Below are 27153 nucleotides of genomic sequence, written 5' to 3'. Positions count from 1 at the left end.
TATATTTTCTTTCGTGTACTGTGGATTTATACTGAAACTTATAATATATAATAAAAAGATTATGACATGATAATATGGAGAGATATAAATCTAAATACAAATAAGCAAGTTGATGATGAGGATGATTTGGCTGTGCCTAACTGCCGTTGCGAAGTGAGGAAAAGATTTGGCACCTGTGAAGATTGACTGTGAGAAGTCAACCAATACGCGGTGGACAAGTGTGAAATGGTGGGAGGACAAATGAGGAAATTAACTTTGGAAGCTGGAGAAGGAGGGACCAGTGGTGTACATGTCAGCTTTGGACCTAACACTTCTCGTTAATGTTGTTTGTTGTCTGTTGTGTTTTGAGTTTGAGTTCTGGGGGGTTGGGATGAATTGTACTTAGTGGAGGATGTGTTGTTAAGGTGGATGCAAGATAATTTAGGTTAATGGAGGGCATGCTTTGGGAGATGATGTGACTCTACTTGGTGCTTGGATTTTGGCACATTTGTCGGCTCAAGTGATGCACTTCACCACTCTGATGATGTCAGTACAATTGGGTAGAAGGGTTTTTTTTCTTTTTCCTCGTATCAAGTGTACATATATCCAACCAATCATGGTTTATCACATCATTGTTTAATGTATACATACGTCGTAATTGGATATACATATATTCACATAAGAAACCTCTATGATAGAATAAAAGTTTTATGTAAAGGTTTATCCGAATGATCAAGTGTGTAATTTGCTCTCACAAGGTCTAAGATTTGGCGGAAACTCCAACTTTGAACTTGGATTTGTAAAGTACGATCCGACATTTCTAAATTACCAAGTGAAAAGAAAGAAAAACAAGGATTAAGGTTAGACAATATAAGAGGTTAGCTAGATGGTCGAGTGTATAATTTACTCTCACAAGATCGAGTATTGGGATGTGTGGTTAAAACATCTAATCTCAAGTTCAAACCCTCCTGACTCTCAAGATTTAAGTAAGGAGCCTCGTGATAGTAGATTGTTACGTTAGTCTTAGTAATATTTCAAATTAATTAAGTAACTAGATCCATCGATGTTTAATTTGTTAATGTTATGCCAAAGTAGCAAGAACTGATTAATCAAACAACACAATCAAATCAAGAAACACAAGAAATACCACAGATATCAAGCACACAGAACACGCCACAATTTACCGTGGTTCACTTATCCTTTTATGGATAAGCTACATCCACGTTGAGCTCAAGAAAGGTATGAGTTCGCTGCACTTCGATTACCAGAAACCAGTCAAGATTACACAGATTCCACTCACCAGATCTACCCGTTTTACAACAGCACTCAGCCTTACAAGATACCCTAAGAATATCCCAAACCCTAGAGAACAACACTCTCACCTGAATGATTAAAGCCCCTAATCACTCGACTGATACTCACAATCTGGAATTGAATCTGAACCCTAACACAGAGACACTAGCCGACTCAAAGAATAACCCTAGCCTCCTTTTGTTTTCTCTCTCAGTAGAATGACTGTATCATGCGCTTATATATGGTTGACTCTGTGAGTGATCCTGGCCATCCAATCTGAAACGAATCATGTGGTATGCATTTGCCCAAACTAATACGCCTGAACGACGCCGTATTAGAGTTACTTAAACGACGCTGTTTTCAGGCTTCCACATTTAACAGTTAATGAAATGGGGGATAACGGGAGGGTGTGTTTTTTGGGCTTTTGACTATAAAAAGGCAAAAGATAAGGAAGAAAAAGTGTTGAAACACATTTATATTGTAGACTTCAAAAACTCAATTATATTCTTCCATGCATGTTGCTGCTTGTTAATTAGCTAGCTAGGGCATCAATATTGACTTGTTTGGCTTCAAGGTCAACACCATATCTACGATGCTAGAGAATTCTTCTTTTATTTGGTTGAGTTTTTTTAATTGAAATCTAGCATAAATTCTTCTTTGTTCGTTAAAGTTTTAGTATGTTTTGGAGGGATCTCGTGTGTTCTAGTGCGACGATGCTAGAGAATTCTTCTTTTATTTGGTTGAGTTTTCTATTGATTTCTAGCATAAATTCTTCTTTGTTCGTTAAAGTTTTAATGTGTTTTGGACACATCTCGTGTGTTCTGGTGCGACGATGCTAGAGAATTCTTCTTTTATTTAGTTGAGTTTTCTATGGATTTCTACATAAATTCTTCTTTGTTCGTTAAAGTTTTAGTGTGTTTTGGAGGGATCTCATGTGGAACGAATAAAAGTTTGTTATCTACAATTTTTAATAGTGTTGACTCTATGTCAATAGATTTTAGGATTGGTTTTCCTACAATATCTTTAATTCTACTCAATTGTTCGTCAATGGTATTTAAGCATTGGTTTAAATAATTATTTTGTATATCATTTATTGACATTCTACTTAAATTTTCTTTGACCTTAAAAGGTGAAACCTTAATTTTTACTCTTTTATAGGGAATCGTTAATTCTGTTAAAGGTGGATGAATTGATTCTATTTCTTCCATATCTTTTTCTCTTGTGATTTTCCATTGTTTTGCTTTTGTTTGGACATATTGATTAGTTTTTCATTGTCAAACCCACTTAAAGAAAGGTATAAGAATTTGGTGTGTTGTCATAAAGTTGTAATAATTTTGTTAAATTATATCTCTTTCTTTTTTATTAAAGGTTTCAAAGAATGTTTCCCCTAATTCTTAATTTTCTTTCGAATAAAAATCATTTCTTAAGTCTGACAAATTTGTCATTTGGGAATAGGTCGGAGACATTCTTTGTGATGTCTCTTTCCCATTTTGTTGGAAAGGTGTTTGAACTGAATAATAAGGTTGTGGTATTGTTGAGGAATTATCTATTCATTAAATATTTGTTTTAACTTGGGTAGGCCTAGGGGAGTCTCTTACTGAACAAGAAAATCTTCTTTGTTCTTTGGGATTTAAACTAGATTAGGGTAAGTGTGAGTAATCAAACTTATTCTTGAAGGCCTAACAAACCTACTCCGAACACTTTCATCAGAACTTTCAGTTATGTTTTCAATCTCTGTATTTTAGATTGGTTGGGTTAAAGGTTAGGGAATTCTCGTTTTTAAAGGTATGACGGCATTTGCTAATCCTCAATATGTGTTATATAAAATTCGCCCTCTTGCAAATAAACTATACCAGAGAAAAGCAATGGAGAACTGCAAAGTTTCTGGGCAGAAAGAGAGCATTGATTTGAAAATTTTATTAGACAAGTTGCTGTGTGAAAGTGCAGATAATGCTTGTTAAATTATTATGAACACACTGTGGCTTGAAATTTCTATTTCCTTTTGTTCTTAGTCCAAATTCTGAAATCAATTAACAATTCCTGTAGTGCAAACCAGACTGTATGGAACTATGGATATCTAATTAGGCTGAAAACAGATCTTGGTTTGATCGCGATTGAAGCTTTCTCACCATTTAATTTTTAATAATATCATGACTAAAATGAATGAATCCTCAGTAAAATATCTTCGAAAATTCATGTATGTTGATGACAACCAATCTTTGTGACACTTTATAAGAGATTATTACGGGCGATCCTGTAAGGTTTTCAAATTTATCATTCGGATGATGTTTTTACCGTAGGTTATCCTCAAAACTTGAAACTATATCATAGATATCTCTTTACGTTATTAAGTGAACTCTCAAAGTTTAAAAATTTGTCGTTAGGTTTGCAAAACACTTTTTTATAAGATTAAAGTTATTATTTTACCTTAATACTTTCTTATAAGACTAAAGTTACCATTTCACTCATTTACCGCAAACGACAACATAATGGAGTTAGGACAAAAGGATATCTATAATACCATTTCAAGTTGTAACTCTTGGCCATATATAGTATATACAGGCTCATTTGCACTAATCAATTTCAGAATTTGGACTAAAAACAATAAATCGATAATAGACTTTTTTGAGTCTCGTCTCATCTCATCTCATCTCATCTCTTTCACATTAAAATTAGAATATGAATGTTAGTCAAAAAAAAAATATATATTTTACAGAGAAAAAAAAAAGTTAAATTAGAATATTTTATGAATTTTTTCATGACACTCATACTCGACATAATAAAATAATAGAAAAATCTGATTTATTTTTTAAGATTTTAAGAGATCGAAAACAATTATTGGGAGACGATAGAACTTGATTTGCATTACATAGTTATGAATCATCAAAAACCAACTAAGTATTCTCCATCAATTAAACATATTACAATCCCAAATAATTATGAATGAAACAATGAGAATTACATTATTATTATTATAATTCTCCAATTTATTTATTTAATTTTGGAATTTTCCCGAGAAAATGTAGTCATGGAATGACAATATAAGAAACTTTATGGCTTTGAAGACACAAGTTACATTACGGCCCAAATATGAAGCCCAAACTGTAATGGACTGAACATATCGGACTGTTATGTTTGAATTCACAGGTCCATACCATGGGCCGGTTTGGCCCATATAATAGGTCGGTTATTCAGTTATATATTAAAAAATTGTTTAAAATATTTTTAAATTTATATTTTGAGTTCTAATTAATTTAAATTTTTAACATGTTTTTTTCAACATAAACATGATAGAAATATTTTCTTTATCTCTACACCTTTTTATTCATTTAAGCAATCATTGTAATTTTTATTAATTAAGTATTAATGAGCTTTTTTTTTTTTTTTTTTGGTTTATGATGATAAATAGAATAAAAACTTTAATTTAAAATTTTAATGGTGCATATATCTAGAAAATGATTGTAAAATCACTTGACTTTTAGCCCCAATTTTATAAATACTATGATTTATTATATGTAAGCCATTGTGACTTAAATCACTTAATTACCTAAATTCTCAATAATCAATTTATTTTAATTCTAATAATATAAATAGTTTAATTACTCTTTGCATTAATTTATTTATTTTTGCCCAACTTGTGCTCAAATTTAGGATTTTCTCAATCATTTTCCTCCATGAAATTACATCTCGCAACAAGTGCCACAAATAAAATAAAAACTAAAAATCCTTAAATTGTCTTTTTCTTTGTGTAAAATAAAAAATAAAAAAACAAAAAACAAAAATATCTTCAAAAATAAAAAACAATCATTTTCAATGGTGATTAGTGAGGTTTTAGAGAGGTTTCTGAATTTGCATTTTCACCCTTCTTCTCCATTCACTCTTCTTCTTCATCACTCTTATCTTCACCTAACCAGCTGAAAAATGGCTTCCGCAGCAGCTCCATTCTTCTCCTTAAGCCCTAGTGCTCAAATCCAATACTCACCAGCATGTACAACCACCGCAACAGCCACCAGAAAAACCCCCAATGTTTTCAACTCAAAATCCCATGAACAAAAGCCCCATAAAAACCCTAATTTCTTCTTTTCATCTTCTTCTTCTTCTTCTTCTTCTTTTCCTATAACTCTGAGAAGATTTCCTTCAAGCCCACTTCAGTTGCAGCCTCTACAAGACTCTGTTCATATTGATTTCCTGGAAAATCTTGAAAATTCAACGAATTTTATTGTGCCCACCGATGAAAGCCACGAGATTGTGCAGCAGAGAGGTGAAAAGATTGAAACTTTTAATAATTTAAGCGTGCCCGGAATTGAAAGTCAGCAGCTTGTGTATTTGGAGCCTCGTAGGAGAGTTTTTATTCAGGACCCACCTTGGATTTCTCCTTTGCCTTTGAAGGGTCTTTATAGTAGAATTAAGCAGCAAGAAGGGAAGGTCAAGTTGGAGAATAGGAGGTATAATTTGTTGAGGAGGAGGCAGGTGAAGGCAGAGACTGAAGCTTGGGAGAGAATGGTGGATGAATATAAAGAATTGGAGGCGAAAATGATTGAGAAAAAGTTGGCACCGAATTTGCCGCATATAAAGGGGCTATTTTTGGGGTGGTTTGAGCCATTGAGAGAGGCAATAGCCAGAGAGCAGAAAGCCCAGAAGACAAAGAAACAGAAGGCGGCATATGCTCCTCACATTGAGTTGTTACCGGCTGATAAGATGGCTGTCATTGTGATGCATAAGATGATGGGGTTGATCATGGCTGCTCATGAGGATGGGTGTGTCCAAGTTGTCCAGGCTGCTGTGCACATTGGCATGGCTATTGAGCAGGAGGTAAGGATGTAAAAGTTTTTGATTTTATTGAATAGATGTGTTTTAGTTATAGACCATGAGATATTTGTATGCTGATGTTGTTATAATTTAGTTAATACATTGTTGGATTGGTAAATGAGAGAAGCAGTTGGATAATTGCTTAGGTTAGTTCAAGTTTGGGATATGGTTGGAGAACATTTGAATTGTGGTGGGAATTTTGCATTACTTGTACTGAAGTTGGGCTGGTTTGTATAATTTCAATATTTCAGTGCTTCTTCTACCACTTTGATCTTAGGTTAACTCACTCTTTCTTGCTGAAATTTCATAGGTAAATGTTGCATATGACCAAACTACCTTAGTTTGACATTTGCTTAACTTATTCATGTGAGGTGCCATCTCTACATTCAGGTGTATATGTTAGTGCATACTACTGATTTTTCATATTCCCAGCATCAACCTTACATTCTCTTGAAGCAAGGTTGAAACGTGTTCCCATCTCCTGTCTGAACAATAATCTCCCCTGTTTCCCTGCTTGCTGGCTATTTATCTCCAATTTTTTGTGATAACAAGACTCTCTCCACATTGTATGCTGATTGAGTTCTATTTGCTTCAGCGGTCAACTCTGTTCTCATGTTTTAAATTTATATAATCTCAGGTTAGGATTCATAGTTTCTTGGAAAAAACTAAGAGTTACAAGAAAAAAAAGATTGTAGCTGATTTTCAAGAGGTTCTGAGCAAGGAAAAGGAGATGTTGAGGAAACGGGTTAATGGTTTGATTAAAAAGAACATGCTTATTGAGGTGCAGAAGTTGCTTAAGAATGAAGAAACTAAACCTTGGGGTCGAGATACTCAAGCTAAGGTTTGTGGCCTTTGGCATGTTTCTAAAATGGTTAATGTGCCATTTTTCCCTTTTCCCTTTTCCTTGCTTTATTTATTTATATTTTATTGAAGATTTTATCATCTTATGGATTTTAATTCTCCCTCCTCTATGTACTTGTACAGCTGGGGAGCTGTCTAATAGAACTATTAATTGGAGCAGCATATGTACAACATCCTGCTGACCAGGTGGGGGACTTTCCACCTGATGTTCGGCCTGCATTTAGGCACAAACTTAAAACTATTATGAGGAGTCCAGGGTGAGACTTTATTTACTTTCTATCTGCAGTTCTTCTCCGATCTTTTAGATATGTCACTCAATTATGGTCCACCAGACCTTATAGACAACATAATCAAAAGCCTTTTCTTGGTAGGAATTGCCTGAAGTCTTGATTAGCTTTTGTTACTTAGTCCCTGCAGTTTATTTATATTCAGGCAATGCCACATATATAAGTTGGTTAATTTGTTGACTAGTTTGAATTCCATACTTTATTGAGCAATATGTATACCTATATTTTAAAATACACTCACTCTGAGAGAGAGAGAACTTTTTTATTTCATTCTGACACATTTTTTTTTTTTTTTTTTTTTTTTGGGGTTCACTAGGCAGAAAATCACGAAGAGGTATGGGGTATAGAGTGTGATCCCCTAGTGCTTGTACTTGAAAAATCTGTAAGTTTAGCCATCTTTTTTCTTTGGATCTTACATTCTTTGTCCACTTGTATGTGATTTGGGTTGACATATTTGATTCTGATCTCATGCTGTAACTCCATGCAAAAGTCAAATTTTGAAGCTAGAAAAAAAAAAAAAAAAAAAAAAAAAAAAAAAAAAAAAAAAAAAAAAAAAAAAAAAAAAAAAAAAAAAAAAAAAAAAAAAAAAATATATGATTTCCAAGTCTCGAATTCATCCTTCTTATATTAATGTAAACTACGTCCCAACATTATAGAGAGAAATCACCACCATTGTATGTTATCTTCAACTTTTCATTGGTCCACCAAAATAAGAAAGTCTTTTAAAAGATTCATTTTTTTATTCTAAATTGTTTGTAGACCTGATTGCTGTAGCTTGTGATCAAGGCATTAGATGACTCTTTAAAAAAAAAAGGGAGTATAAACCTGATGGATTTCTACTATACAACACAAGTACTAGATTATTTGTGGTGTCTTGACATTTATAATTCAACTAAAGTCATGTATCTTTGTTTTTCTGCAGGCTAAGCATATGTTGATTCCTTATGTGCCAATGTTGGTACCACCCAAAAGATGGAAAGGGTACGATCTATATTAATAAGTGATGGTAGTGTAACATGAGTAATGTCAAGAACATAATCTCCTTAATTCCCAATTTTCTCTTGAAAAAGGAATAAAAATGAACAAGTGAAAAAAAAAAATCATAATTTTTAAATGTGATAAACAGTATCTAATTTCAATGAAATAAAATTTACTTAAGGACTGCAATTAGCTGTCAGGGATATTTTAAGTATCTTTAAAATTTTAGTTCTTAAGTTGATATTGAAATTCTTCTACTTCTAGGTATGACAAGGGTGGGTACTTGTTTTTACCTTCGTATGTCATGCGTACTCATGGCTCTAGGAAGCAACAAGAAGCGGTCAAGAGTGTTCCAAGGGAAAGTATGAAGAAAGTATATGAGGTAAAGAAGAATAGAAATTTGCTTGTTTTCTTATCTTTCATATTTTTCTTTCGTTTAGGGGTATGGTCAAACATGTTCTGGGGCTCTCAGCTGGTAAAAATAAGGGATGCACCTTTAACCTGATTTCAGGCATTTGTCTGAGAATGCTTTTTCTCTGGCTTGCTACCAAAAAAAGGAAGAAAGATGTACAGGAGATAGAGTTTGAAATGTGTCAACTGTTGTTCCCCCCGTGTTTATTATAAAATATATCACAAGCCACTGCATCCCTGTATATCTAGTTAAGAGCATGGGTTGGTTTCTAGGTGGAGTTTCTTATAAGTGTTTCTGTTTTGGGGACATGTTAATATCTTTTTAATAAACTTTATATTATGTAACGGTGAAGACTATAAAGTATATAATATACTAATAAAACTGGGAAGAATCATAGTATTTTTATTTTTCTCTTAATTAAACATTTTATGACCTTTCTTTGGGTAATTAACATACTAGATTTTGACTCCTATGAGTTTCTTTTGAAATATAGTAAGTGCTTTCTGTGTCAATATCTACTATTTTCTTTCTCTTTTAATAATTGGAAGCTTGATATTGAACTTTTGCCATTATTCTAGTTCTCACTGGTGGCACTGAATGAACTCCTTATGTGTTTCTTATGCATCATAAAATGAAGTTTTGACTTCAATTACCTATCTTCTAAATGAAATGGTAATCAAGCAGGCTCTGGATACCCTTGGGAACACCAAATGGAGGGTGAACAGAAAAGTACTTATTGTGTTGGAGACCATTTGGGCTAGTGGTGGCAATATTGCAGGCTTGGTTGATCGTGATGATGTAAGTACATGAATAACATCACCTGAGATATGAATTACTCATGCCTAAAAAAATATTTGTATTCTGCTTTTAGGGTACTTTCACTGATAGTGCAGTGAAAAACAGTGACAATGCACTTTTAGCATATGCGTGTTCCCGTCACCTAGCAATTTAAAGGCCCTACTAAACTTTTTACCGTCTGAAAGCACCACTGAATAAATCCAGTAAATTTGACATAAAGATTTCCCCTAAATGCCATATGCGAACAGGATTCAAACTGATGGAACTCCCCTGAAAAACAAATCAACCACAGCCGCAACACAACACAATAACAGAAAATATGCACAATCTGAAAGAAATTAAGATAGTATTAATCAGGATTGAATTATCCCTTGGCAGACCACTTTCATTCATGAACAGGTTCCCAGCAGTTCGAGGAGCTGGGGGCCTCCCAATCAGTCCTAAGAAGATATTCCTTGATAAAAAGACCTGCCTCACACTCTCCTCTCTATATACTAATTATTCTATTTTGTAACCACTTATTAGCCATGTGTACTTTCTTAAATCAAACTCACCGCACTCCTAACAAACTCACCATACTCTCCACATTCACTGTTACGTCACCCTTATTGCACCTTAATGCCTATTCCTACCCCTGCCCTTTGATTTATAAACCTTGTGTATGGGTGGTCTAACACAAACCAATAGTTTATGCAGGTTTTGGCAATTTTGTGTAAAAAAATATGTACATTGGACCTTCATCTAACCCACAACTTCCATTGACCACCTAAGCCAAGGCATCATTTCATCAATTTTCTTTTTGGTTACATTCCTTGCTTGTCAGTTCAAGACATGCTGTTGCATATGTCAGTTATTTATTTGGTTCATCTTACCTGAACTCTTCCTCTTTTGGCCTTTTAGATTCTCATACCAGAGAAGCCCCCGTCAGAGGATTTGACAGAAGTTCAAAAGTGGAAATGGAGTGTGAGAAAGGCAAAGAAAATGAACCGAGAGAGGCATTCTCAACGATGTGATACTGAACTTAAGCTTTCTGTAAGATCTCCAACCCTCTGAAACTATGAATTTATTTTGTTACAATATCACATATAGAAATCTATATGACCTCCCATGTAGAAACAAGGTGATGAAAGATTTCTGAAATTTCTTCCTTATGAAAATATGAGATGGCTGTTGAAGTATTTAGCAACATATAGAAACCTATATGACAGCCCCTGTAGAAATTAAGTCCAGTCTCTTCAACTTTGTGAAGTCATTTTCTGGGTTTAATTTTTTGTGCTGTTCCATCCCTTAAAAATCAATTTCTTCAAAATCAGTTTGACTCTGGTTAGATGTCGGGTAATTAATGGCTGGACAAGTACTGTCCATGTGTCCTTTTAATGTTTCATTTTTGTGACAATGGGTATTGAGCAAACTTGTTTAAGACAGGTGGCTAGGAGAATGAAAGATGAGGAAGGATTTTATTATCCTCACAATCTTGATTTCAGAGGCCGTGCATACCCAATGCATCCACATCTGAATCATCTAAGCTCTGATCTCTGTCGAGGAGTCCTTGAATTTTCTGAAGGACGTCCGTTGGGGAAATCTGGTTTGCGTTGGCTGAAGATACATCTAGCAAACCTGTTTTCTGGTGGTGTTGAAAAGCTTTCACATGATGGGCGCCTGGCATTTGTGGATAATCATTTGGATGACATATTTGATTCAGCAGAAAACCCTATTAATGGAAACAGATGGTGGTTAAAGGCTGAAGATCCTTTTCAGTGCTTAGCTGCATGTATTAATTTGTCAGAAGCCTTAAAGAGCCCATCACCTCATAGTGTCATCTCACACCTTCCCATTCATCAGGTAAATGTTTCATCAGCCGCCTTCAAGCAGCAAAGGGGAATATCTCAACTTTTTACTTCAAGATAGCATACAGATGTTACTTTTTATTTCATTGTTAATTTCATACTTTATATTTTGGAAACACAATGCCAATGTTGTTTCCTTATTGAGCTTGAAAACTGTCATTCAAAGGGAACATTTTGTTGCATTTTCTATTATTGCATGGACTCTAGTTCTCCGGTATCCTTCTCCTTTTGTCTGACAGATGCTATAATTTGTTTTCTTTTCTCTTCTTGTGTGAGTAGGATGGTTCTTGCAACGGCCTGCAACATTATGCAGCCTTGGGGAGAAACAGTGTAGGTTTGCTGTACACGTATCTATATTATTTCTTCCGTTCTTAGTAATTAATTGTTTCAAAATTTTCTTTTTCCCTCTTTGTTTACCCTATTACTAGGGAAAAAGAATTGAGAACTCATTTTGTTGATACAAATGGAATTGGTTTTTTACAAGCCTTATAATCTTTGCCTAGGTTTTCCAAGTCCTGCTTGAAGACTTGCTTTTAGTTTTTCTATAAAAGGTTTACTTCATTTATTTGAAACGTATTAATGTTCTCGTGTTCCCTTTTTGGTTGTTGTCATGTATGTGCTTTCTCAGTTGGAAGCAGCTGCAGTTAACTTAATGGCAGGAGAGAAACCAGCTGATGTTTACTCAGAAATAGCTGTGAGGTATTAGTTACTATCATTATGAGCTTGTAACCTGATCATTAGTATCTCATAGGTTCATGATTTGGACTTGATGTTGAACCATCTTTCTTTCTTCTAGGACATCTTCTATAGGACAAGAGAGAGAAAGAAAATCAATAAGCTAAAAAATGTGATAACATATAATTAAGATGGTTTAAGAGCACAGTAAAACCATTAATCAGAAAGATATGACGGCTTTATTTCACTTAGTGTGAAGAAGATAGTTCATTGGTATCCAGCAAACAAATGTTTGGTACTATATGGTAATTGAGAAAATTGCTTGAAAATTTATTTGGTCGAACAATTAAATATTTTTTGCCAATTAAGATAATAAGAGAGTGTTCGTGCTGCTCAAGAAGTAAAAGCAGTGCAAAGAGAAACTAGATTCATGAGGCATGTGCCTATCAAGATCACCTTATTTTCAAAAGCATGAAGACTTTATGTTAGTCCTGTGTAGACACTATTTTGCTCTTTGTTAAAGCTACTTATTTTAATTTTTCTATTATTGATTCAATCTCTTGCCGTTTATATTTCAACTCCTTATTTGGGCATTTTTTTTCTCTATTTAGTTACTATTTGTTAATGTGCTATGAGACCTGAACTGACTTTTGCATGGGTAGGGTTCACAATATAATGAAGAGGGACAGCAACAAGGATTTTGCTAAATATCCACATGCTTTATTGGCCAATATTTTAATTGATCAGGTTGGCCTTTCAAAGTTCTTAACTGTGATTTTGTTATGTTTTCTTGAACTGATTGTTTAAATGTTTGTAAGCTTCAGGTTGATCGGAAATTGGTGAAACAGACTGTGATGACCTCTGTGTATGGTGTCACTTATGTTGGAGCAAGAGAGCAAATAAAACGAAGATTAGAGGAGAAGGGTCTTATTACAGATGATAGACAGCTCTTTGCTGCAGCTTGCTATGCTGCTAAAGTAAGCAATTAGAATTTTGATTGTGATCATTAGGTTTGCGTGAGGGCTTAATAACCGCCTTAGATTCCAATTTTTATTCAGGAAATAAATAAAACACTCTGTTGGCTTACTGATCTGAAAATTTCAGTATAATTGGTTGTGAGCCTTGGTTCTTGACTTTCATGACAGTATTTTATTGGATTCTAGTTCATTATTTTGTATTGTTGGAGGCTAGAATTATAGCTTAAAGGGTCTTGCGTTTCTAAATGTGAGTCCCATTTCAAGTTTAAACTATCTTTATTTTTAGGTGACATTGACTGCGCTTGGAGAGATATTTCAAGCTGCACGCAGCATAATGGGTTGGCTTGGTGATTGTGCAAAGGTATTACTTTCTGTTTCATCATCTTTTTCTTGTTGTTCACCAGATTGAATTGTGATATAGTAAATTTTCTTTTTTATCTTAAAAATTTTGCAGGTTATTGCTGCAGAGAATCAGGCTGTGCAGTGGACCACTCCCCTAGGTCTTCCAGTTGTGCAACCCTACTGCAAAAGTGAACGACATCTAGTGAGTGCTAGCTTTGTTACTAGTCTATGATTAACCTGATAACCAGCAAGTTCAGATTTATTATTTTCCAATGGCTTACCTGGACTTGTGTTCTTACCATCGTTGTGATTACTCTCCTTCTGTTAGATAGGGGTTACTGTGTTGTGTTTTTTTGACATGTCACTGGAGAAAGAAAAATAAATTAAATAGTAGATCGGTGATCCGGCCTCTAAAATCTTAAAAGTTGGCTGGCATGTTAGCTTCTGTTCAATTGCAAAAGAAATGCCTGGCAAGAAAGTTATCTAAGCTACTTCCTCAGCATGCTATCTCTGAGTCCAAATTTCCCTATATATATGTGCCTTTCGAATTGAAGTTTTCTGATCAAAGTTGGTAGTTTACTCTCTGATGCAAAGCTTTCATAGATGGAGAATGTTAAAAAGTTGAATGCCTCTTGTGGTTGTGCACAATTCATTATTCTATTTGTGAATGATAAAAACCTTTGCATGGTGCTGAAATTATAACCTGGTCCAAAGATATACTCGCTCAGCACCAATCTACTCAAATAATTTTGTGATAATATGGTAACTGAACTCAGTTTGTGGATGCAGATAAGAACATCTCTCCAGGTTTTGGCCTTGCAGCGTGAGGGTAGCTCAGTAAGTCTATTTTAATGTCTTCTGTCTGCTCTTTCTTTCATATCTTTTGTTCCTGTGACTTAAAAATTCATTATCATTTCAATTCTCCAGGTACAGATTAGGAAGCAGAGAACTGCATTTCCTCCAAATTTTGTTCACTCACTGGACGGTTCTCACATGATGATGACTGCTGTTGCCTGCAGGGATGCTGGCTTACATTTTGCAGGTTTGTTTTCCCAGTCTGCTGAAGTGTGCTCAATCTTTTTTTTTTGGATAATCCAGAAATCCCTCACACTTACTTTGCAAGCCCGAGTTCGAAACTGAAGCCCCCGCCTAACCCTGCTATCATTGGGGTGTGGTTAAATATGACTTTTGGCCATGCAAGTGCCCATGAGGGGACTCGAACCTCAGACCTTGTGGGAGCAAACCACAAGCCTGACTATCCAGCTAAACCCTCATGGGTCTGAAGTGTGCTCAGTCTTGTTCATTTGTTTTTGTAATCATTTACATTCTGTAGTCGGTTTTCCCTCGAACATTGTTCTTCTCTTCCGTTTCATACTGCTCATGGAAATTGTTTTTTCTTGATGCTCCAATTATATAGCTGGACAACCTATCTAAATCACCGAGCTTTTCGCTTGCACATGAACATGCTTAAAGGATATGATATTTTAATGTTAAGTCATGTGTCGTCATGTGTCGTGTACTATTTATTATAGAAGCAGCATTAAAAGATCTTTGATTTGAGTTGTATAATACTTTTAGAGAGTATCCAATGTTGGTCATAATGGTGATGCTTACATCTTTATGTTTTTTTTTGGTTGATAATTTTGAGACGAAAATCAGTATGAAAATAATATATTTTTTTGGTCCAATAAATATGTTTGCAGGAGTTCATGACTCGTTTTGGACACATGCATGTGATGTCGACCAGATGAACGAGATACTTCGGAAAAAGTTTGTGGAGCTCTACAGCATGCCAATCCTTGAAAATGTAAGTTTATAATGACCTATTTTCACTTCATTAAAAAGAGAGCCCACGTAGCGAACGTTTTAGGCATGCCTGAAAGCAACTGAGAGAAGAATGCCTTTTTCACATTCTGTAGACATATTTTCTGCCAGGAGAAAGTTAAATGAACTTAACAAAGAATAGCACGAACCTATGCTACTTCATTAGAATGTTTCCATTTGGAAAATGGCTTCAAAAGTAGATGCACACATAGCTTTTCTGTAATGAATTGCAAGGATTACTTTACCATAGTAACAACATTTTGAAGTAGTTTCATGAACTATACAGAATGCTATTATAAATAGCGGTTGTTTTGATTTTGCTTATGACTTCCATCTATGATTCAAAGCATCGTCTTATGGATCTTGGACTATTTAAGACTGCTCTATGATATCTCCGAGTTTCCGTTGACCTTGTTATAACTCATTCTGATTTTCCCAGTTGCTTGAGAGCTTCCAGACATCATATCCGACATTGAAGTTTCCTCCTCTCCCTGAAAGGGGCGACTTTGACTTACGTGAGGTTCTTAAATCTCCATACTTTTTCAACTGATCCATGAACAAGCTGGACTCGTATATGTTAAAGGTACAGAAGCACGACTATCGTGTAGGCCCCAAAAGGATCACAAAGGCTAAGTATGCAGCACTATACACCAAAAGTTTCAGAAATAAGAGCACAAGATCACTTTTGGTGACAGCCAGGAAGGACTACATAAATGTTCAATTCCAATGGCTAGCAGAAAATCATCGTATGGTGGTTAAGATAAACGCCGAAACAGTTGTTTATCACATAGAGGATGACTCACTGACTTCCCAGCTTGGTGACACATATACGCAGAAAACTCATGCATTGATGGGATTCAATTTGAAATTTCATCACCCGGGTGGCTTGTCTGGAGGTTGCGATGACAAAGCTCTGCTAAATCTTGCAGCAAGTTTTTTTTATTTTGCTGTAGGAGCTGATCATCGGAGATCATGATCAATTCTATTCTTTTTTAATATTGTAACATATTAGTGTATCTGTTGTCCAGGGAAACTGTGCCTCAGTGAACTAATGGCAAATAATGTACTTCTTTGGCCAAGAAAAAGAAAATGGAAAGAAGACTTCTGGAATTCAATCTCACGTTTCTTTTGTTTTCAGCCGGAAAACTTATTGCAACACAGGTCACAGTTGTGAATTCACGAAAAATGATTAAAATGCAAACCAATATCAAGTACACATGTTTAGTATCGCATATGTGTTATAAGATTTATAAAAGTTAAAGAAAACTCTGATCAGAAAATGATGAGTTACGGCATGATCAACAACTAGGTAAGATTTAGGCAAAACACCAAAGAAAACTGACATCCTTCATTGAAAAGGGTATTTAGCTTTGGATAATGTAGTTTCAGGTGCAGCGAAAATGCAATCAATGGAAAGAATAGTGAATGCGAAGGAACATTTTGACCTAAAATAAGGACTAATAAAAATTTTCTGAATCTCGAATCCACCGGTATTTTAATTTTACTAGCTGATATGAATGAATTTTGCATATTATTTTCATCTTTACTACATTCAAATCATCTGTGCACTAGACATTACAAGGACAATATACTGAAGATTCAAATGGGACTCCTTCAATAACAGTGCCAATCAATTCAATTTAGCAGGAAATAAAATGTGTTTACTTCACAAAAGAAAATTTTTTAGTTGAACCTTGGGAGGAAACGGTGAGGAGCATCACTCCTTCAAAGGCATATTATCTGCAATCTGCCTGCTTGGTTGAGTTCCCAGGAAGAGTTTTACTTCTACTAACTAGCTGCAAAGACGCAAGTTCTCGCTTGTTGACACCTTTGCCGTGTGTGAAACCTTTGCTAAGATTCCTCTATGCATTTAGCACCACACGCTAGCCATTTTTTTTTCCTTGCAGCTGATTAAAATTGTGGAATGAGTAGAATCTTTGGGTTCATACCTGAATTTAGAGAATTCTCAATATCATTTAGTTGGTAGAGGCAAAATATGTATAAATATGATTTACAGAAGGGGGACATCCATAAGAAGATTGAAGAGGAAATTTGATGCCAACACATTATTTGCAACCAATTAGAACATTCAAGAAAATTACGTGTGTAATTCTCTTTAAATCATGCATAGAAAGTTCAAAGCAAATCAAGTGCATATCAGTTTCAGGTTTTAAAACAGACAAAGAAAACAGCACATCAAACGTATTAACTAGTATTCACAAAAGCTGCTTAACATAGTCAGTCAAAAGAAAGATGGACATACTTTGAATTAGCAACCGCAGAGTCATAAATCCAACAAACTCAAAGGGTCCAGGAAATCAGTTTGGAATTGATAGAATTCCTCGAAGTCAGTTGGCAAAACGTTACAACTGACAAGCAACATTAACTAGATTTCTGTCAAGGAATTTATGGTTCAGATCATATATGTAAGATATTTCATCATTAAACAATGTCTAACAGCAATCAGCAAGCAAAAGCAGCATTAAATTCAGTCAAAAGGAGCTTTGTAATCCTTTTTCGATAAAAATAGGAAGACCAGCCTCAGATACACCTATAAGACACTGCTAAAAAGAAAGCACAAGGATATCCATAAACTAATCAGGCCACCATATTTTTTACTTGCCCACGTCAAGATGAATCAGTATAAGCGAAAAGAAGCTATTATTGGAACATGATCATTTATCATAAATGACAGTACCTCACTTGTAAGGTATGCTGACGTGGGACAATAATAATGGCTAGTAAATTAAATTAGCAGTATTAGTTTCACTAGTATCTATTATCTTACCATCCAGTGAAATTTCATGTGGATGACAAGGATCTGAAGTCAACGTTCTTTCAGGTGTGAAGAGTGAAGGCAAAGCATAAAAAAGATCACATAGATCAGCTGTGTACTTATATACCCATCTGCTTCATCCACAAGGACCACTTGATAGCCTCTAAAAACTTATCATTCTTCCGCAGTGCAGCGATCAGATTCTTGTATGTTATCTTGTCAGGTTCTATACCAGTCTTTCTCATTTCTTTTACCAAACCTACTGCATCTTCAACCATTCCAGCAACGCCATATGCCTTAATTAAAGTGTTATAGCTGCACAAATCAGGACCGAGCCCACATTCTTTCAGTTCTGCGAGCACACTAGCAACTTCATGGATCCATCCTTTCTCTCCATAGATATTGATCATGATGTTGTAAGTATAGTGATCAGAAGCACAACTTGCTTCCTTCATTCTCTGCAAAACATTTCTAAAATTCTGCATTTGACCTTCTTTCCCATATGCATCCAACATACAATTATAGGCTTCAAGGGAAACCGAAAAGCCATCAAATTGCATTTTCTGAACAGTTGATGACATTTTTGTTAAGTCCTTATGTTGACCATAGGCAGCAATGATAGTATTGTAAGAAATAACATCTGCTAAACCTAGACTTTTAGCCATTAAGAACAACCTCCTAACTTTCTTGAAAAGCTTAGCTTTTCCATAAACGTCAAGCATGGTATTGACGGTGATCGTATTGGGAGTAAACCCATGCTGAAGCATCTCATTCAAAATCCTTGAAAGCTCATCAATTGGTAGAGCACGAGCACAACAATTTATGACACAATTATACAAGTCCTGATCCCAAGTGATTCCACTCTTCAAGATGTTATAGTACAGAGATGCTAACTTATCCTGCATGCCACATTGTTGATAAACACGGAGCATATCCCGGTACAGATAAATGTCTGGAACAATGTCTTGCTGTTTCTCCATTGTTTCTAGAACAGAGCAAGCATCTTTCAAAGATCCAGCTTTGACATACATTCTTACAATAATGCTAAAGGCAATCATGTCCAAGACAATTCCTGAAGATTTCAACTTCAGATAAAGTTTTTCTGCTTCAGTGAACAGACCCATAACGCTGTAGGTGTCAATCATTGTGCAAGTGATGTGCAAGTTTGGCTTGCCATCAGAACTGGGCATGTGAGAGTATATCTTAACAGCATTCTCGGGATGACCCGACTCCTTGCAAGAGCAAATTAACAAATGATACAAATTATCCTCAAAAAGTGGATCTTTCCACTTCTTGTCCCCCAAGACAATCATAGCATCATCAACCAGTCCATGTTTCACATAAGCCATGACCAGAATGGAGCAAGAAGTTGGGTTGACTAAAACATGTTGATAGAAGGACCCTTTCAAAATAAGAGGTACTTTATCGATCCTTCCGGCCCTCTCATGTGCTTGCAAAAGAGTACCAAGGATGGAGGAGTGTTGGCAACCCATCTTCAGCATATCATCAAGAATTTTTACAGCACCCTCCCCATCCTCATGTTTAGCTTGCAAGTTTATTAGAGTGTACAAGTTAGATGAGTTTGGCTTGTAACCCTGCCGCTTAAGTTCCTTATAGTACCATGCTGCCTCCCTATAGTTTCCAGCTCGACCCCAACCTTCAATCATGGAGCGGTAAGTTGTCTCATCCGGTACTAAACCGACATCCTGGATGCTTAGGAATAGGCGTTGAGCAGCATCCATATTGGATACTTTCCCATACCCAGTAATTAATGTATTGTAAGCAATGATATTTGGTGAAAAACCTGCTTCATGCATTGAGACTAATACTAGTTCAGCCTCCTCTAACTTGCCTCGCTGACAATAAGTGTTAAGCATGACCAACCAATTCTCCAACCTAAGAACTACATGATCTTCTTTCATTAAGCCAATAACCTCTTCTGCTTTATCGTACAAACTTAAACGGGTATAAATTGTGATCATTGCTGAGTAAGCAGATTCACACATGATTCCAAATTTCCTCATCTGGGAAAACGTAAATTCTGCCTCCTCAACATTCCAACCCTTCTGGTAAAGGCCCATAAGCATACCAAAGGTGGCAACATTAGGTCGAACATCACATTCCAACATCATATGGAACCACTTTGCACCCAACTCCACAAGTCCTCGTTTACTACACGCATAAATAAGCGTATTAAAAACCTGAAAATTCATCTCACTACCCAACTCGTTACTCACTTCCCTAACAATTCTCTCTGCTGCATCCCAATCTTCTCTCCTACCAAACACTCGCAGAAGCAAATTATAAGCAGTCAAATTCTTATCCAATTTCCCATTAGTCCTCATCCACTCAAAAAACTTCAAAGTATTGCTATCACTACACCTCTCAAGCCGTTTCAAGATTGCATTACATCGCTCCACACTCAAATTAGCCCTAACAACAGAATAATCAACATCCAATTCACCATTATTAACAAAAAATTCCTCCTTTTCTTGCTCCCTATCACTCCTTTTAAAACTAAAACTCAAACCCAAATCTCTTTTAACCCCTTTCTTCATCCCATAACCTCTCCTCCTAACTTTACGAGAAAAATTCGACTTTTCTACATCTACATCCCCATTTCCCAGATCACTTTTTCTCAAAACACTCTCATTATCAGTTTCATTCACTTCATTACTGTTAGACAACCCAGTTTCTGAAGCACAAACATTGACATGCTTGACCCTATTCAAAGTAGAGATGATACAACACCTAGTGAAATGAATGTATCTAGAAACTGAAAATATGGGACAGTTATCAGACAACTGAACTGGGTTTGAACTGAAACTGAACTTCCTTGACTCAGTTGAGTCCAAAGAGATTGGCAACAACTTCAAAGAAGCCATGAAAACTCAACAATTAAATGATCAAACTTAAACTTAACTCTATATTTAGACCGATAAAAAAAGTGCTCTTGCGTGAGTTATGAGTGTACCTTGGGATATTTGTTCGGATAAAATGGATGGTGAAGTATAGGAGCAAAATAAACGGCCTTTAAAATTTCCTGTTTTGTTTTTCTCTGTATTATAGACAAAATATGGGGGGAACAATGAAGTTTTCTGCTTGGTCTTGGCCCTACTAGAAATAGACAGAAAAGTGGGGACCTTTCATATTTAAATATGTGAAATCCCAGCAACATTACAGGGACAAGCTAGTTTCGTAATCCCAGAGGACCCAGACCATTACTGTTATGTTTGAGTTTCTTAAAATCCCAGTAAAAGTACCAAAATGTTAGTGCAGTAATATCCTGTCAACATTCTCACAGCATTACTGTAATGTTGGAGTTTCGTAAAACCCCAGTACCACTACCGGAATGGTAATGCAGTTTCGTAAACCCCAGTAACATTACCAAAACGATGCATATTAAAATTTCAGTGAAGCTGCCAAATAGATGTTGTTTCATAAAATCCCGGTAACAGTACAACTACAAAGGAGTTTCATAAAATCCCAATAAGATGATGCAATTTTAACCCCAGTAATGTTATCTAAACGATAAAGTTTTATAAAATTCCGTTAACGTTACCAAATACACGCAGTTTATGAAAATTCCTTAAAAGTTACTGAAAAATAGTGAAGTTTTGTAAAATGGCAGTACCTATACTTCTTAATTTGGAGTATCCAAGTAACTTTACTGGAACGACGTCTTTTTGTAATGTATAAAATTCTTGTAAAATTCCATGTCATTACTAATGATAGACTTTATTCTCAAATCTAATTTATAATGGAACATTACAGAACAAATAAACATTGTTTTCAAACAACACTATAGTTTAAGAAATCACCAAAGGGAAGCAGTAAAAAAGATCATCAGCTCATTACATGATCAAAAAGAGTTAAAAATTGTGTTCCATTCACATGAAAAATTCAATTATTCAGATAAATCTTAGATACTGTTGATACTTGATTTTGACACTAATGACTCGCACATGTAAAGTGCTAAATAACTTTTAGAAATTACACGTGAATAATAATGATAATCTAATGCAAAAGCTGAATAATAATTTAGAGATGATTTTTAAAATGGTTTGGATACTTAAAGCGAATCTTACATCTACTGTTTTTTTATATATGAGAGATTACAGGAGGTCGCATATAGCAAACAGCGAATAGAGATACAATAACTGAATATTCAGATAAAATATCAAGTCAGCCTCTTTCTCTTGGGTTATCTTTGCTCTAAAAATAAAGATTACAATCAGGATAAGGGTTCAGTATCAAAATCCCGAAAATGAAAAGGGGAGTCCTCTATTTATAGTAAAGGAATTTAAGGTAATGCTTACAAATCTGCAAGTGGGTAGGTGCCGTGCAAGTCTTTCCTTGCGTCCCATTGACTGATAACTTAGGAAATATTCTCAAATTAATTGGGGTTTGGATAGGTGTGTAGCCCACATTCACTATAAACAAAACCTGAATATGTCAAGCTGGTGATAGCCATACTCTTTCTGTCATAGAGCGATGTGGTAGCTCTTGAACGGCGTAAAATCTTCCTAATCTCTTATTGGGGCTTACTTATATAAGTTTACGTCAATCTAACTTTTTAGGCATAAAAGATACGTTATACATTAAATATAAATCAAAATCCAAGTAATGATTTGATTGAGTGTATAAGACTTAATTAATTTGTGCATTCAACCATTAACTAAAACTTCTTGTTCTTTAACTCATCATGAATCAACAGAACTAAGAAAGAAATGGATGCTCTAGCAGCTCTTCAAAGGTCCATCTCAGTGAACAGAAGTTTCATAATGTTACCGGGAATCTCCTAGTACCATTACTGCTACAACCCAGTTTCATAAAATCCCAGTGACATTATAGGAATAGGCAGTTTCGTAAACTGCAGTAATGTTACCGGAATGACGTAATTTTCTAAAGTCTCACTACTGGACCTTTGCAGTTTCATAGAAGCCCAGTAACATTATTGAAATAATGCAATTTTGTACCCCAGAAATGTTACAGTAATGATGTAGTTTTCTATAATCCAGGACACATGCAATTTTTTCCAGCAATATTACTGAAGCGGTATTGATTGTTACCGGAACCATGTATCTTTGTAATGAATAAATTTTTTTATAAAATTGCCATCAGAAGAATCATAGATTCATTATACATTAAATACAGATAAAAATCCAAGAAATTAATGAACTGATTAAGTTTATAAGACTAAACTGATTTGTACATCAACTGCTCTTGTTTTAACTGATTATCATGAATCAACAGAAGCAAGAAAAGGATGCTCCAGCAACTCTTCAGCCGTCCATCTCCGCATAAAATCTCTGAAGAAGCACTTGTACAGGAAATCCCTTGCATTCTCCGATATATTTCTCGGAAGAATCAGAACTTCTTTAGTGTACCCAATATGCAGGAGAATCTCCTCGTTCGTCTCATATTCCCAGGCTGGTTTTCCACATAACATTTCCTCCACAACACACCCAAGAGCCCAAATATCTGCAGGCTAGGCCAGGATTTTGTCTTCCACCAACTCCGGTGCCATATAGCTACACGTTCCTCGGTAAGAATCTTCCTCCATGTCCTCGTCGTCCATGTTCTTCGCCAACCCGAAGTCCACCAGTTTTGCAGTGAATCCTCCACCACTTCCGGGAACAAGCAGCATGTAATTTCCAGGTTTTATATCACAGTGAACTATCCCATTCCCGTGAATGTAAAACAACCCCTTGACGATGTCTCTTGTGTATTTCATTGCTTCTTGCTCAAGCAATCCGTTAGAAGAAGAGTAAGACTTATTGATATAATCGTAATGACTACCTCCACTGCAGAACTCCAGAAACAGGTTATAAATCTTTTCACCTTCACACCCGATCGTCTCCTTGTCTCCATAGCATTTAATCACGTTCGGAATCTTTGGATCAAATCTCGAGAACACCTGTTTGTCGTACCTGAGTGATGAAGCTTGAGCCATGGACTCTGTTTTCACCGCCATTTCAGAAGGTAAATCAGTGAGCTTGTCGTATTCGTTCAAGGGTTGGTTTCTTTTAACCAAGAAAACCGAACCAAACCCTCCTTCTCCAAGAAACCGCTCCCTCACGGCCTCACCCACAAAAAGCCATTCCAGTACTCAACGTTAATTTCCAGTCTTTTGTTCTTCTTCACCCTCCATATCTGGTGTCTCTTGAAAAGATTCTTCTTATTTTGTAACTCCAGCCTCTTGGTCCCACGTCCCAGATGTGGTTTTGACACTAAAACCGCCATAACTGAGTGGGATCCTGAGGCAGAATAAATTGAAGAAATGAGAGTTTTTGACGAGAGAACAAACAGAATTAGGTAACTACTTAGCGCATTAGCTTGAAGTTTAAGAATTTGAGTACAAATAGGTAATAAATTAAACTTCTTGGGTTTATATGTACCAATACTCCTGAACTTCTTAAACTTTAGAAGTAGTTTATTACCTCTCTACATTTATTTTAAACAATCTTGGCACCTTTGTTGCGACTTTTGTTTTTCTTGCTATATTCTCTGGGATTCGTTTAATTCAAGTTCATTAACTGTTTAATTTCTGTTAGTTTGTTTTTAAACTTATGTAAAAATTTAACTTTAAAATTTTAAACACTAGGGAATTGAAGTTTAGATTGATAATATGTGAGATACTTGCTTTTCTACTCCATCAATTTGATTTTTGTTTGGTGCTGCAGTACATTCTATGAACTTGGAGGAGTAGTCTTTCTTTTCTATTGCAATTTCATAAGTTTTTGTCACATATTGTATACCCCAGAATAATTATAATTTATTTGTAATTATTTAGTTTCTTGCTTGACTTATTGATTATACATTGAATTAATGGTAGGAAAAAGTGATAGAGCTGTAAGATGAAACACAAGCAGGGGAAAGTGAAAAAACAGAAACAGAAATATGTGAGGAAGTTCTTGGTAAAGCTTCCGAATTTAACCAAAATTTTGCATCTTCACATACTCAACATCATGATACGGTAGCAAAAGCAGAGTTAAGGCGCATAGTGCAACAACAAGAAAATAAGATTAAACAATTGAAGGAACAACTCATCTTATTTGATCAACAAAAACAGAAAATAAAAATGCTTGAAGAACAACATTTTCAAATGTTAGAGATGCTGAAACATATCACTATAGCAACTGCACGCGCCCAACGAGCTAGAGCTCTAACTTGACTGTCATCATCATCTCCAACTAATGAAGAGTGTTCCTCATCTGCTATAACTATTTTATGAACCTCAACTAGTGACACTTGAGATGCTAACAATATTGATGGTTAGTTTTTTTTTTATATGGGTAGTAGATATTTTGACATGAGGGTAGGACCATCTTTTTGGACTTTTTAAAATTGCTTGCATATATCCTTAGATTGTGTACATGGGGTGGGCATTTTGTTTGTTAATTATGCACAGATAGATTGTTACTTATGAAAATGTGGGGTGCATACTTTATTTTTTTGTTATGCACACATGATAGTGCATTTTGGATTTTTATTGCTCATCATGCATAAAAATCCATGTATGGACTATATATATATATATATATGAAAATATGATATTTGATAGTGATCAGATTTTTATATTATATCAATTATTTTATTGATGTTGAATGTATAAACTGGGTCATTTACAAAGAGCAAAAATAATGCTCTTAAATGTTAATCAATTAGCTATTAAATTATTAGATGTAGAAATAATATAACAGCAAAGACTAATAAATAATATCTTACTAAAATAATTAGTTTCTAAAACTCATATACAATCGGTTACTATATTATTTAGATGCAAAAAATTAATTTTAATGACTAAACATTAATTACAAAATGTAAGAAACCAAATTAATTTTTATATATATTATTCTGATAACAACTTCTGATGGTATGATTGTATGCATTTTGTATATACCCAGTTTGGTTTCTTACATTTTGTAACTAATGTTTAGTCATTAAAATTAATTTTTTGCTTTTAAATAATATAATAATAGATTGTATATGAGTTTTGGAAACTAATCATTTTAGTCAAATATTATCTATTAGTCTTTGCCGCTATATTATTTCTACATCTAATAATTTAATAGCTAATTGGTTAACATTTACGAGCATTATTTTTTCTCTTCGTAAATGACTTAGTTTATACATTCAACATCAACAAAATAATTAGCACAATATAAAAATCTGATAACTAAATCAAAAATCATATTTTCATACATATATATATAGTCCATACATGGATTTTTATGCATGATGAGCAATAAAAATCTAAAATGCACTATCATGTGTGCATAACCAAAAAATAGAGCATGCACCCCACGTTTTCATCAGTAGTTATCTATTCATGCATAACTAACAAACAAAACACCCACCCCATGTATACTTTCTAAGGATATATGCAAGCAATTCTAAAAAGTCCAAAAAGATGATCCTACCCCCCTGTCAAAATATCTACTACCCATATATATAAAAATAAAAAAAATAAAAAAATAAACAAAAATAAAAAAAAAACACTAACCATCAATACTGTTAGCATCTCAAGTGTCACTAGTTGAGGTTCATGAAATAGCTGTAGTAGATGAGAAACACTCTTCATTAGTTGGAGATGGCGATGGCAGTCGAGTCGAAGCTCTAGCTCGTTGGGCGTGTGCAGTTGCTATAGTGATCTGCTTCAGCATCTCCAACATTTGAAAATGTTGTTCTTCAAGCATTTTCATTTTCCGTTTTTGTTGATCAAATAAGATGAGTTGTTCCTCTAACTGTTTAATCTTATTTTCTTGTTGTTGCACTATGCGCCTTAACTCTGCTTCTGCTACTGTATCATGATGTTGAGTATGTGAAGATGCAAAATTTTGGTTAAATCCGGAAGCTTTACTGAGAACTTCCTCACATATTTCTGCTTCTGTTTTTTCACTTTCCTCTGCTTGTGTTTCATCTTGTAGCTCTATCATTTTTTCCTACCATCAATTCAATGTATATTCAATAAGTCAAGTAAGAAATTAAATAATTACAAATAAATTATAATTATTCTGGGGTATAAAATATGTGACAAAAACTTATGAAATAGCAAAAGAAAAGAAAGACTACTCCTCAAAGTTCACAGAATGTACTGCGGCACCAAACTAAAATCAAATTGGAGTAGAAAAGCAAGTATCTCACATATTATCAATCTAAACTTCAATTCCTTAGTTTAAAATTTTAAAGTTAAATTTTTACATAAATTTAAAAACAAGCTAACATAAATTAAATAGGTAATGAACTTGAATTAAACGAATCCCATAGAATAAAGCAAGAAAAACAAAAG

General features: G+C 34.9%; 3 protein-coding genes across 3 annotated transcripts; 1 reads left to right on the top strand and 2 right to left on the bottom strand.

Annotated features, from left to right (window-relative positions):
• Nucleotides 1-5093: 5093 nt before the first annotated feature.
• On the top strand, nt 5094-16202 carry LOC116105302 (DNA-directed RNA polymerase 3B, chloroplastic-like). Its single transcript, XM_031391742.1, is given in 20 exon segments — nt 5094-6084; nt 6719-6922; nt 7066-7199; nt 7546-7568; nt 7571-7611; nt 8152-8210; nt 8472-8589; nt 9304-9417; nt 10318-10449; nt 10843-11259; nt 11544-11594; nt 11893-11963; nt 12602-12686; nt 12764-12916; nt 13203-13277; nt 13371-13460; nt 14048-14095; nt 14186-14300; nt 14962-15065; nt 15522-16202. Coding segments are annotated over 20 exon segments (3036 nt in total). The 5' UTR covers nt 5094-5193; the 3' UTR covers nt 15633-16202.
• A 780-nt stretch (nt 16203-16982) lies between these two features.
• Nucleotides 16983-20880, bottom strand: LOC116105326 (pentatricopeptide repeat-containing protein At4g30825, chloroplastic). Its single transcript, XM_031391764.1, has 2 exons — nt 17871-20880; nt 16983-17031 (listed from the first exon to the last, which is right to left on the bottom strand). Exon 1 carries the CDS (start codon nt 20741-20743, stop codon nt 17978-17980), a length of 2766 nt encoding a protein of 921 aa, XP_031247624.1. The 5' UTR covers nt 20744-20880; the 3' UTR covers nt 16983-17031; nt 17871-17977.
• Nucleotides 20881-23100: 2220 nt separating this feature from the next.
• LOC116105311 (mitogen-activated protein kinase kinase kinase 17-like) lies at nt 23101-23835 on the bottom strand. The gene is made up of 2 exons (XM_031391746.1): nt 23397-23835; nt 23101-23291 (listed from the first exon to the last, which is right to left on the bottom strand). The coding sequence occupies exons 1-2, from the start codon at nt 23833-23835 to the stop codon at nt 23101-23103; spliced, it is 630 nt and encodes a 209-aa protein (XP_031247606.1).
• Between the last annotated feature and the right edge of the window lie 3318 nt (nt 23836-27153).

This window comes from Pistacia vera, unplaced genomic scaffold (genome assembly GCF_008641045.1).
Source record: "Pistacia vera cultivar Batoury unplaced genomic scaffold, PisVer_v2 Contig497, whole genome shotgun sequence".
Taxonomy (NCBI): Eukaryota; Viridiplantae; Streptophyta; class Magnoliopsida; order Sapindales; family Anacardiaceae; genus Pistacia; species Pistacia vera.
The sequence above is the reverse complement of the archived record's forward strand: the minus strand, read 5'-3'. Positions and strand labels throughout refer to the sequence as shown.

Bases quoted from the DNA above. Each gene is read 5' to 3' on its own strand.
- LOC116105311 (XM_031391746.1), bottom strand. From the start codon at position 23,835: ATGGCGGTGAAAACAGAGTCCATGGCTCAAGCTTCATCACTCAGGTAC. The intron at 23,292-23,396 runs GTAGCTATATGG...GTGGAAAACCAG, and splicing joins AGATTCTTACCGAGGAACGT to CCTGGGAATATGAGACGAAC.
- LOC116105326 (XM_031391764.1), bottom strand. From the start codon at position 20,743: ATGGCTTCTTTGAAGTTGTTGCCAATCTCTTTGGACTCAACTGAGTCA.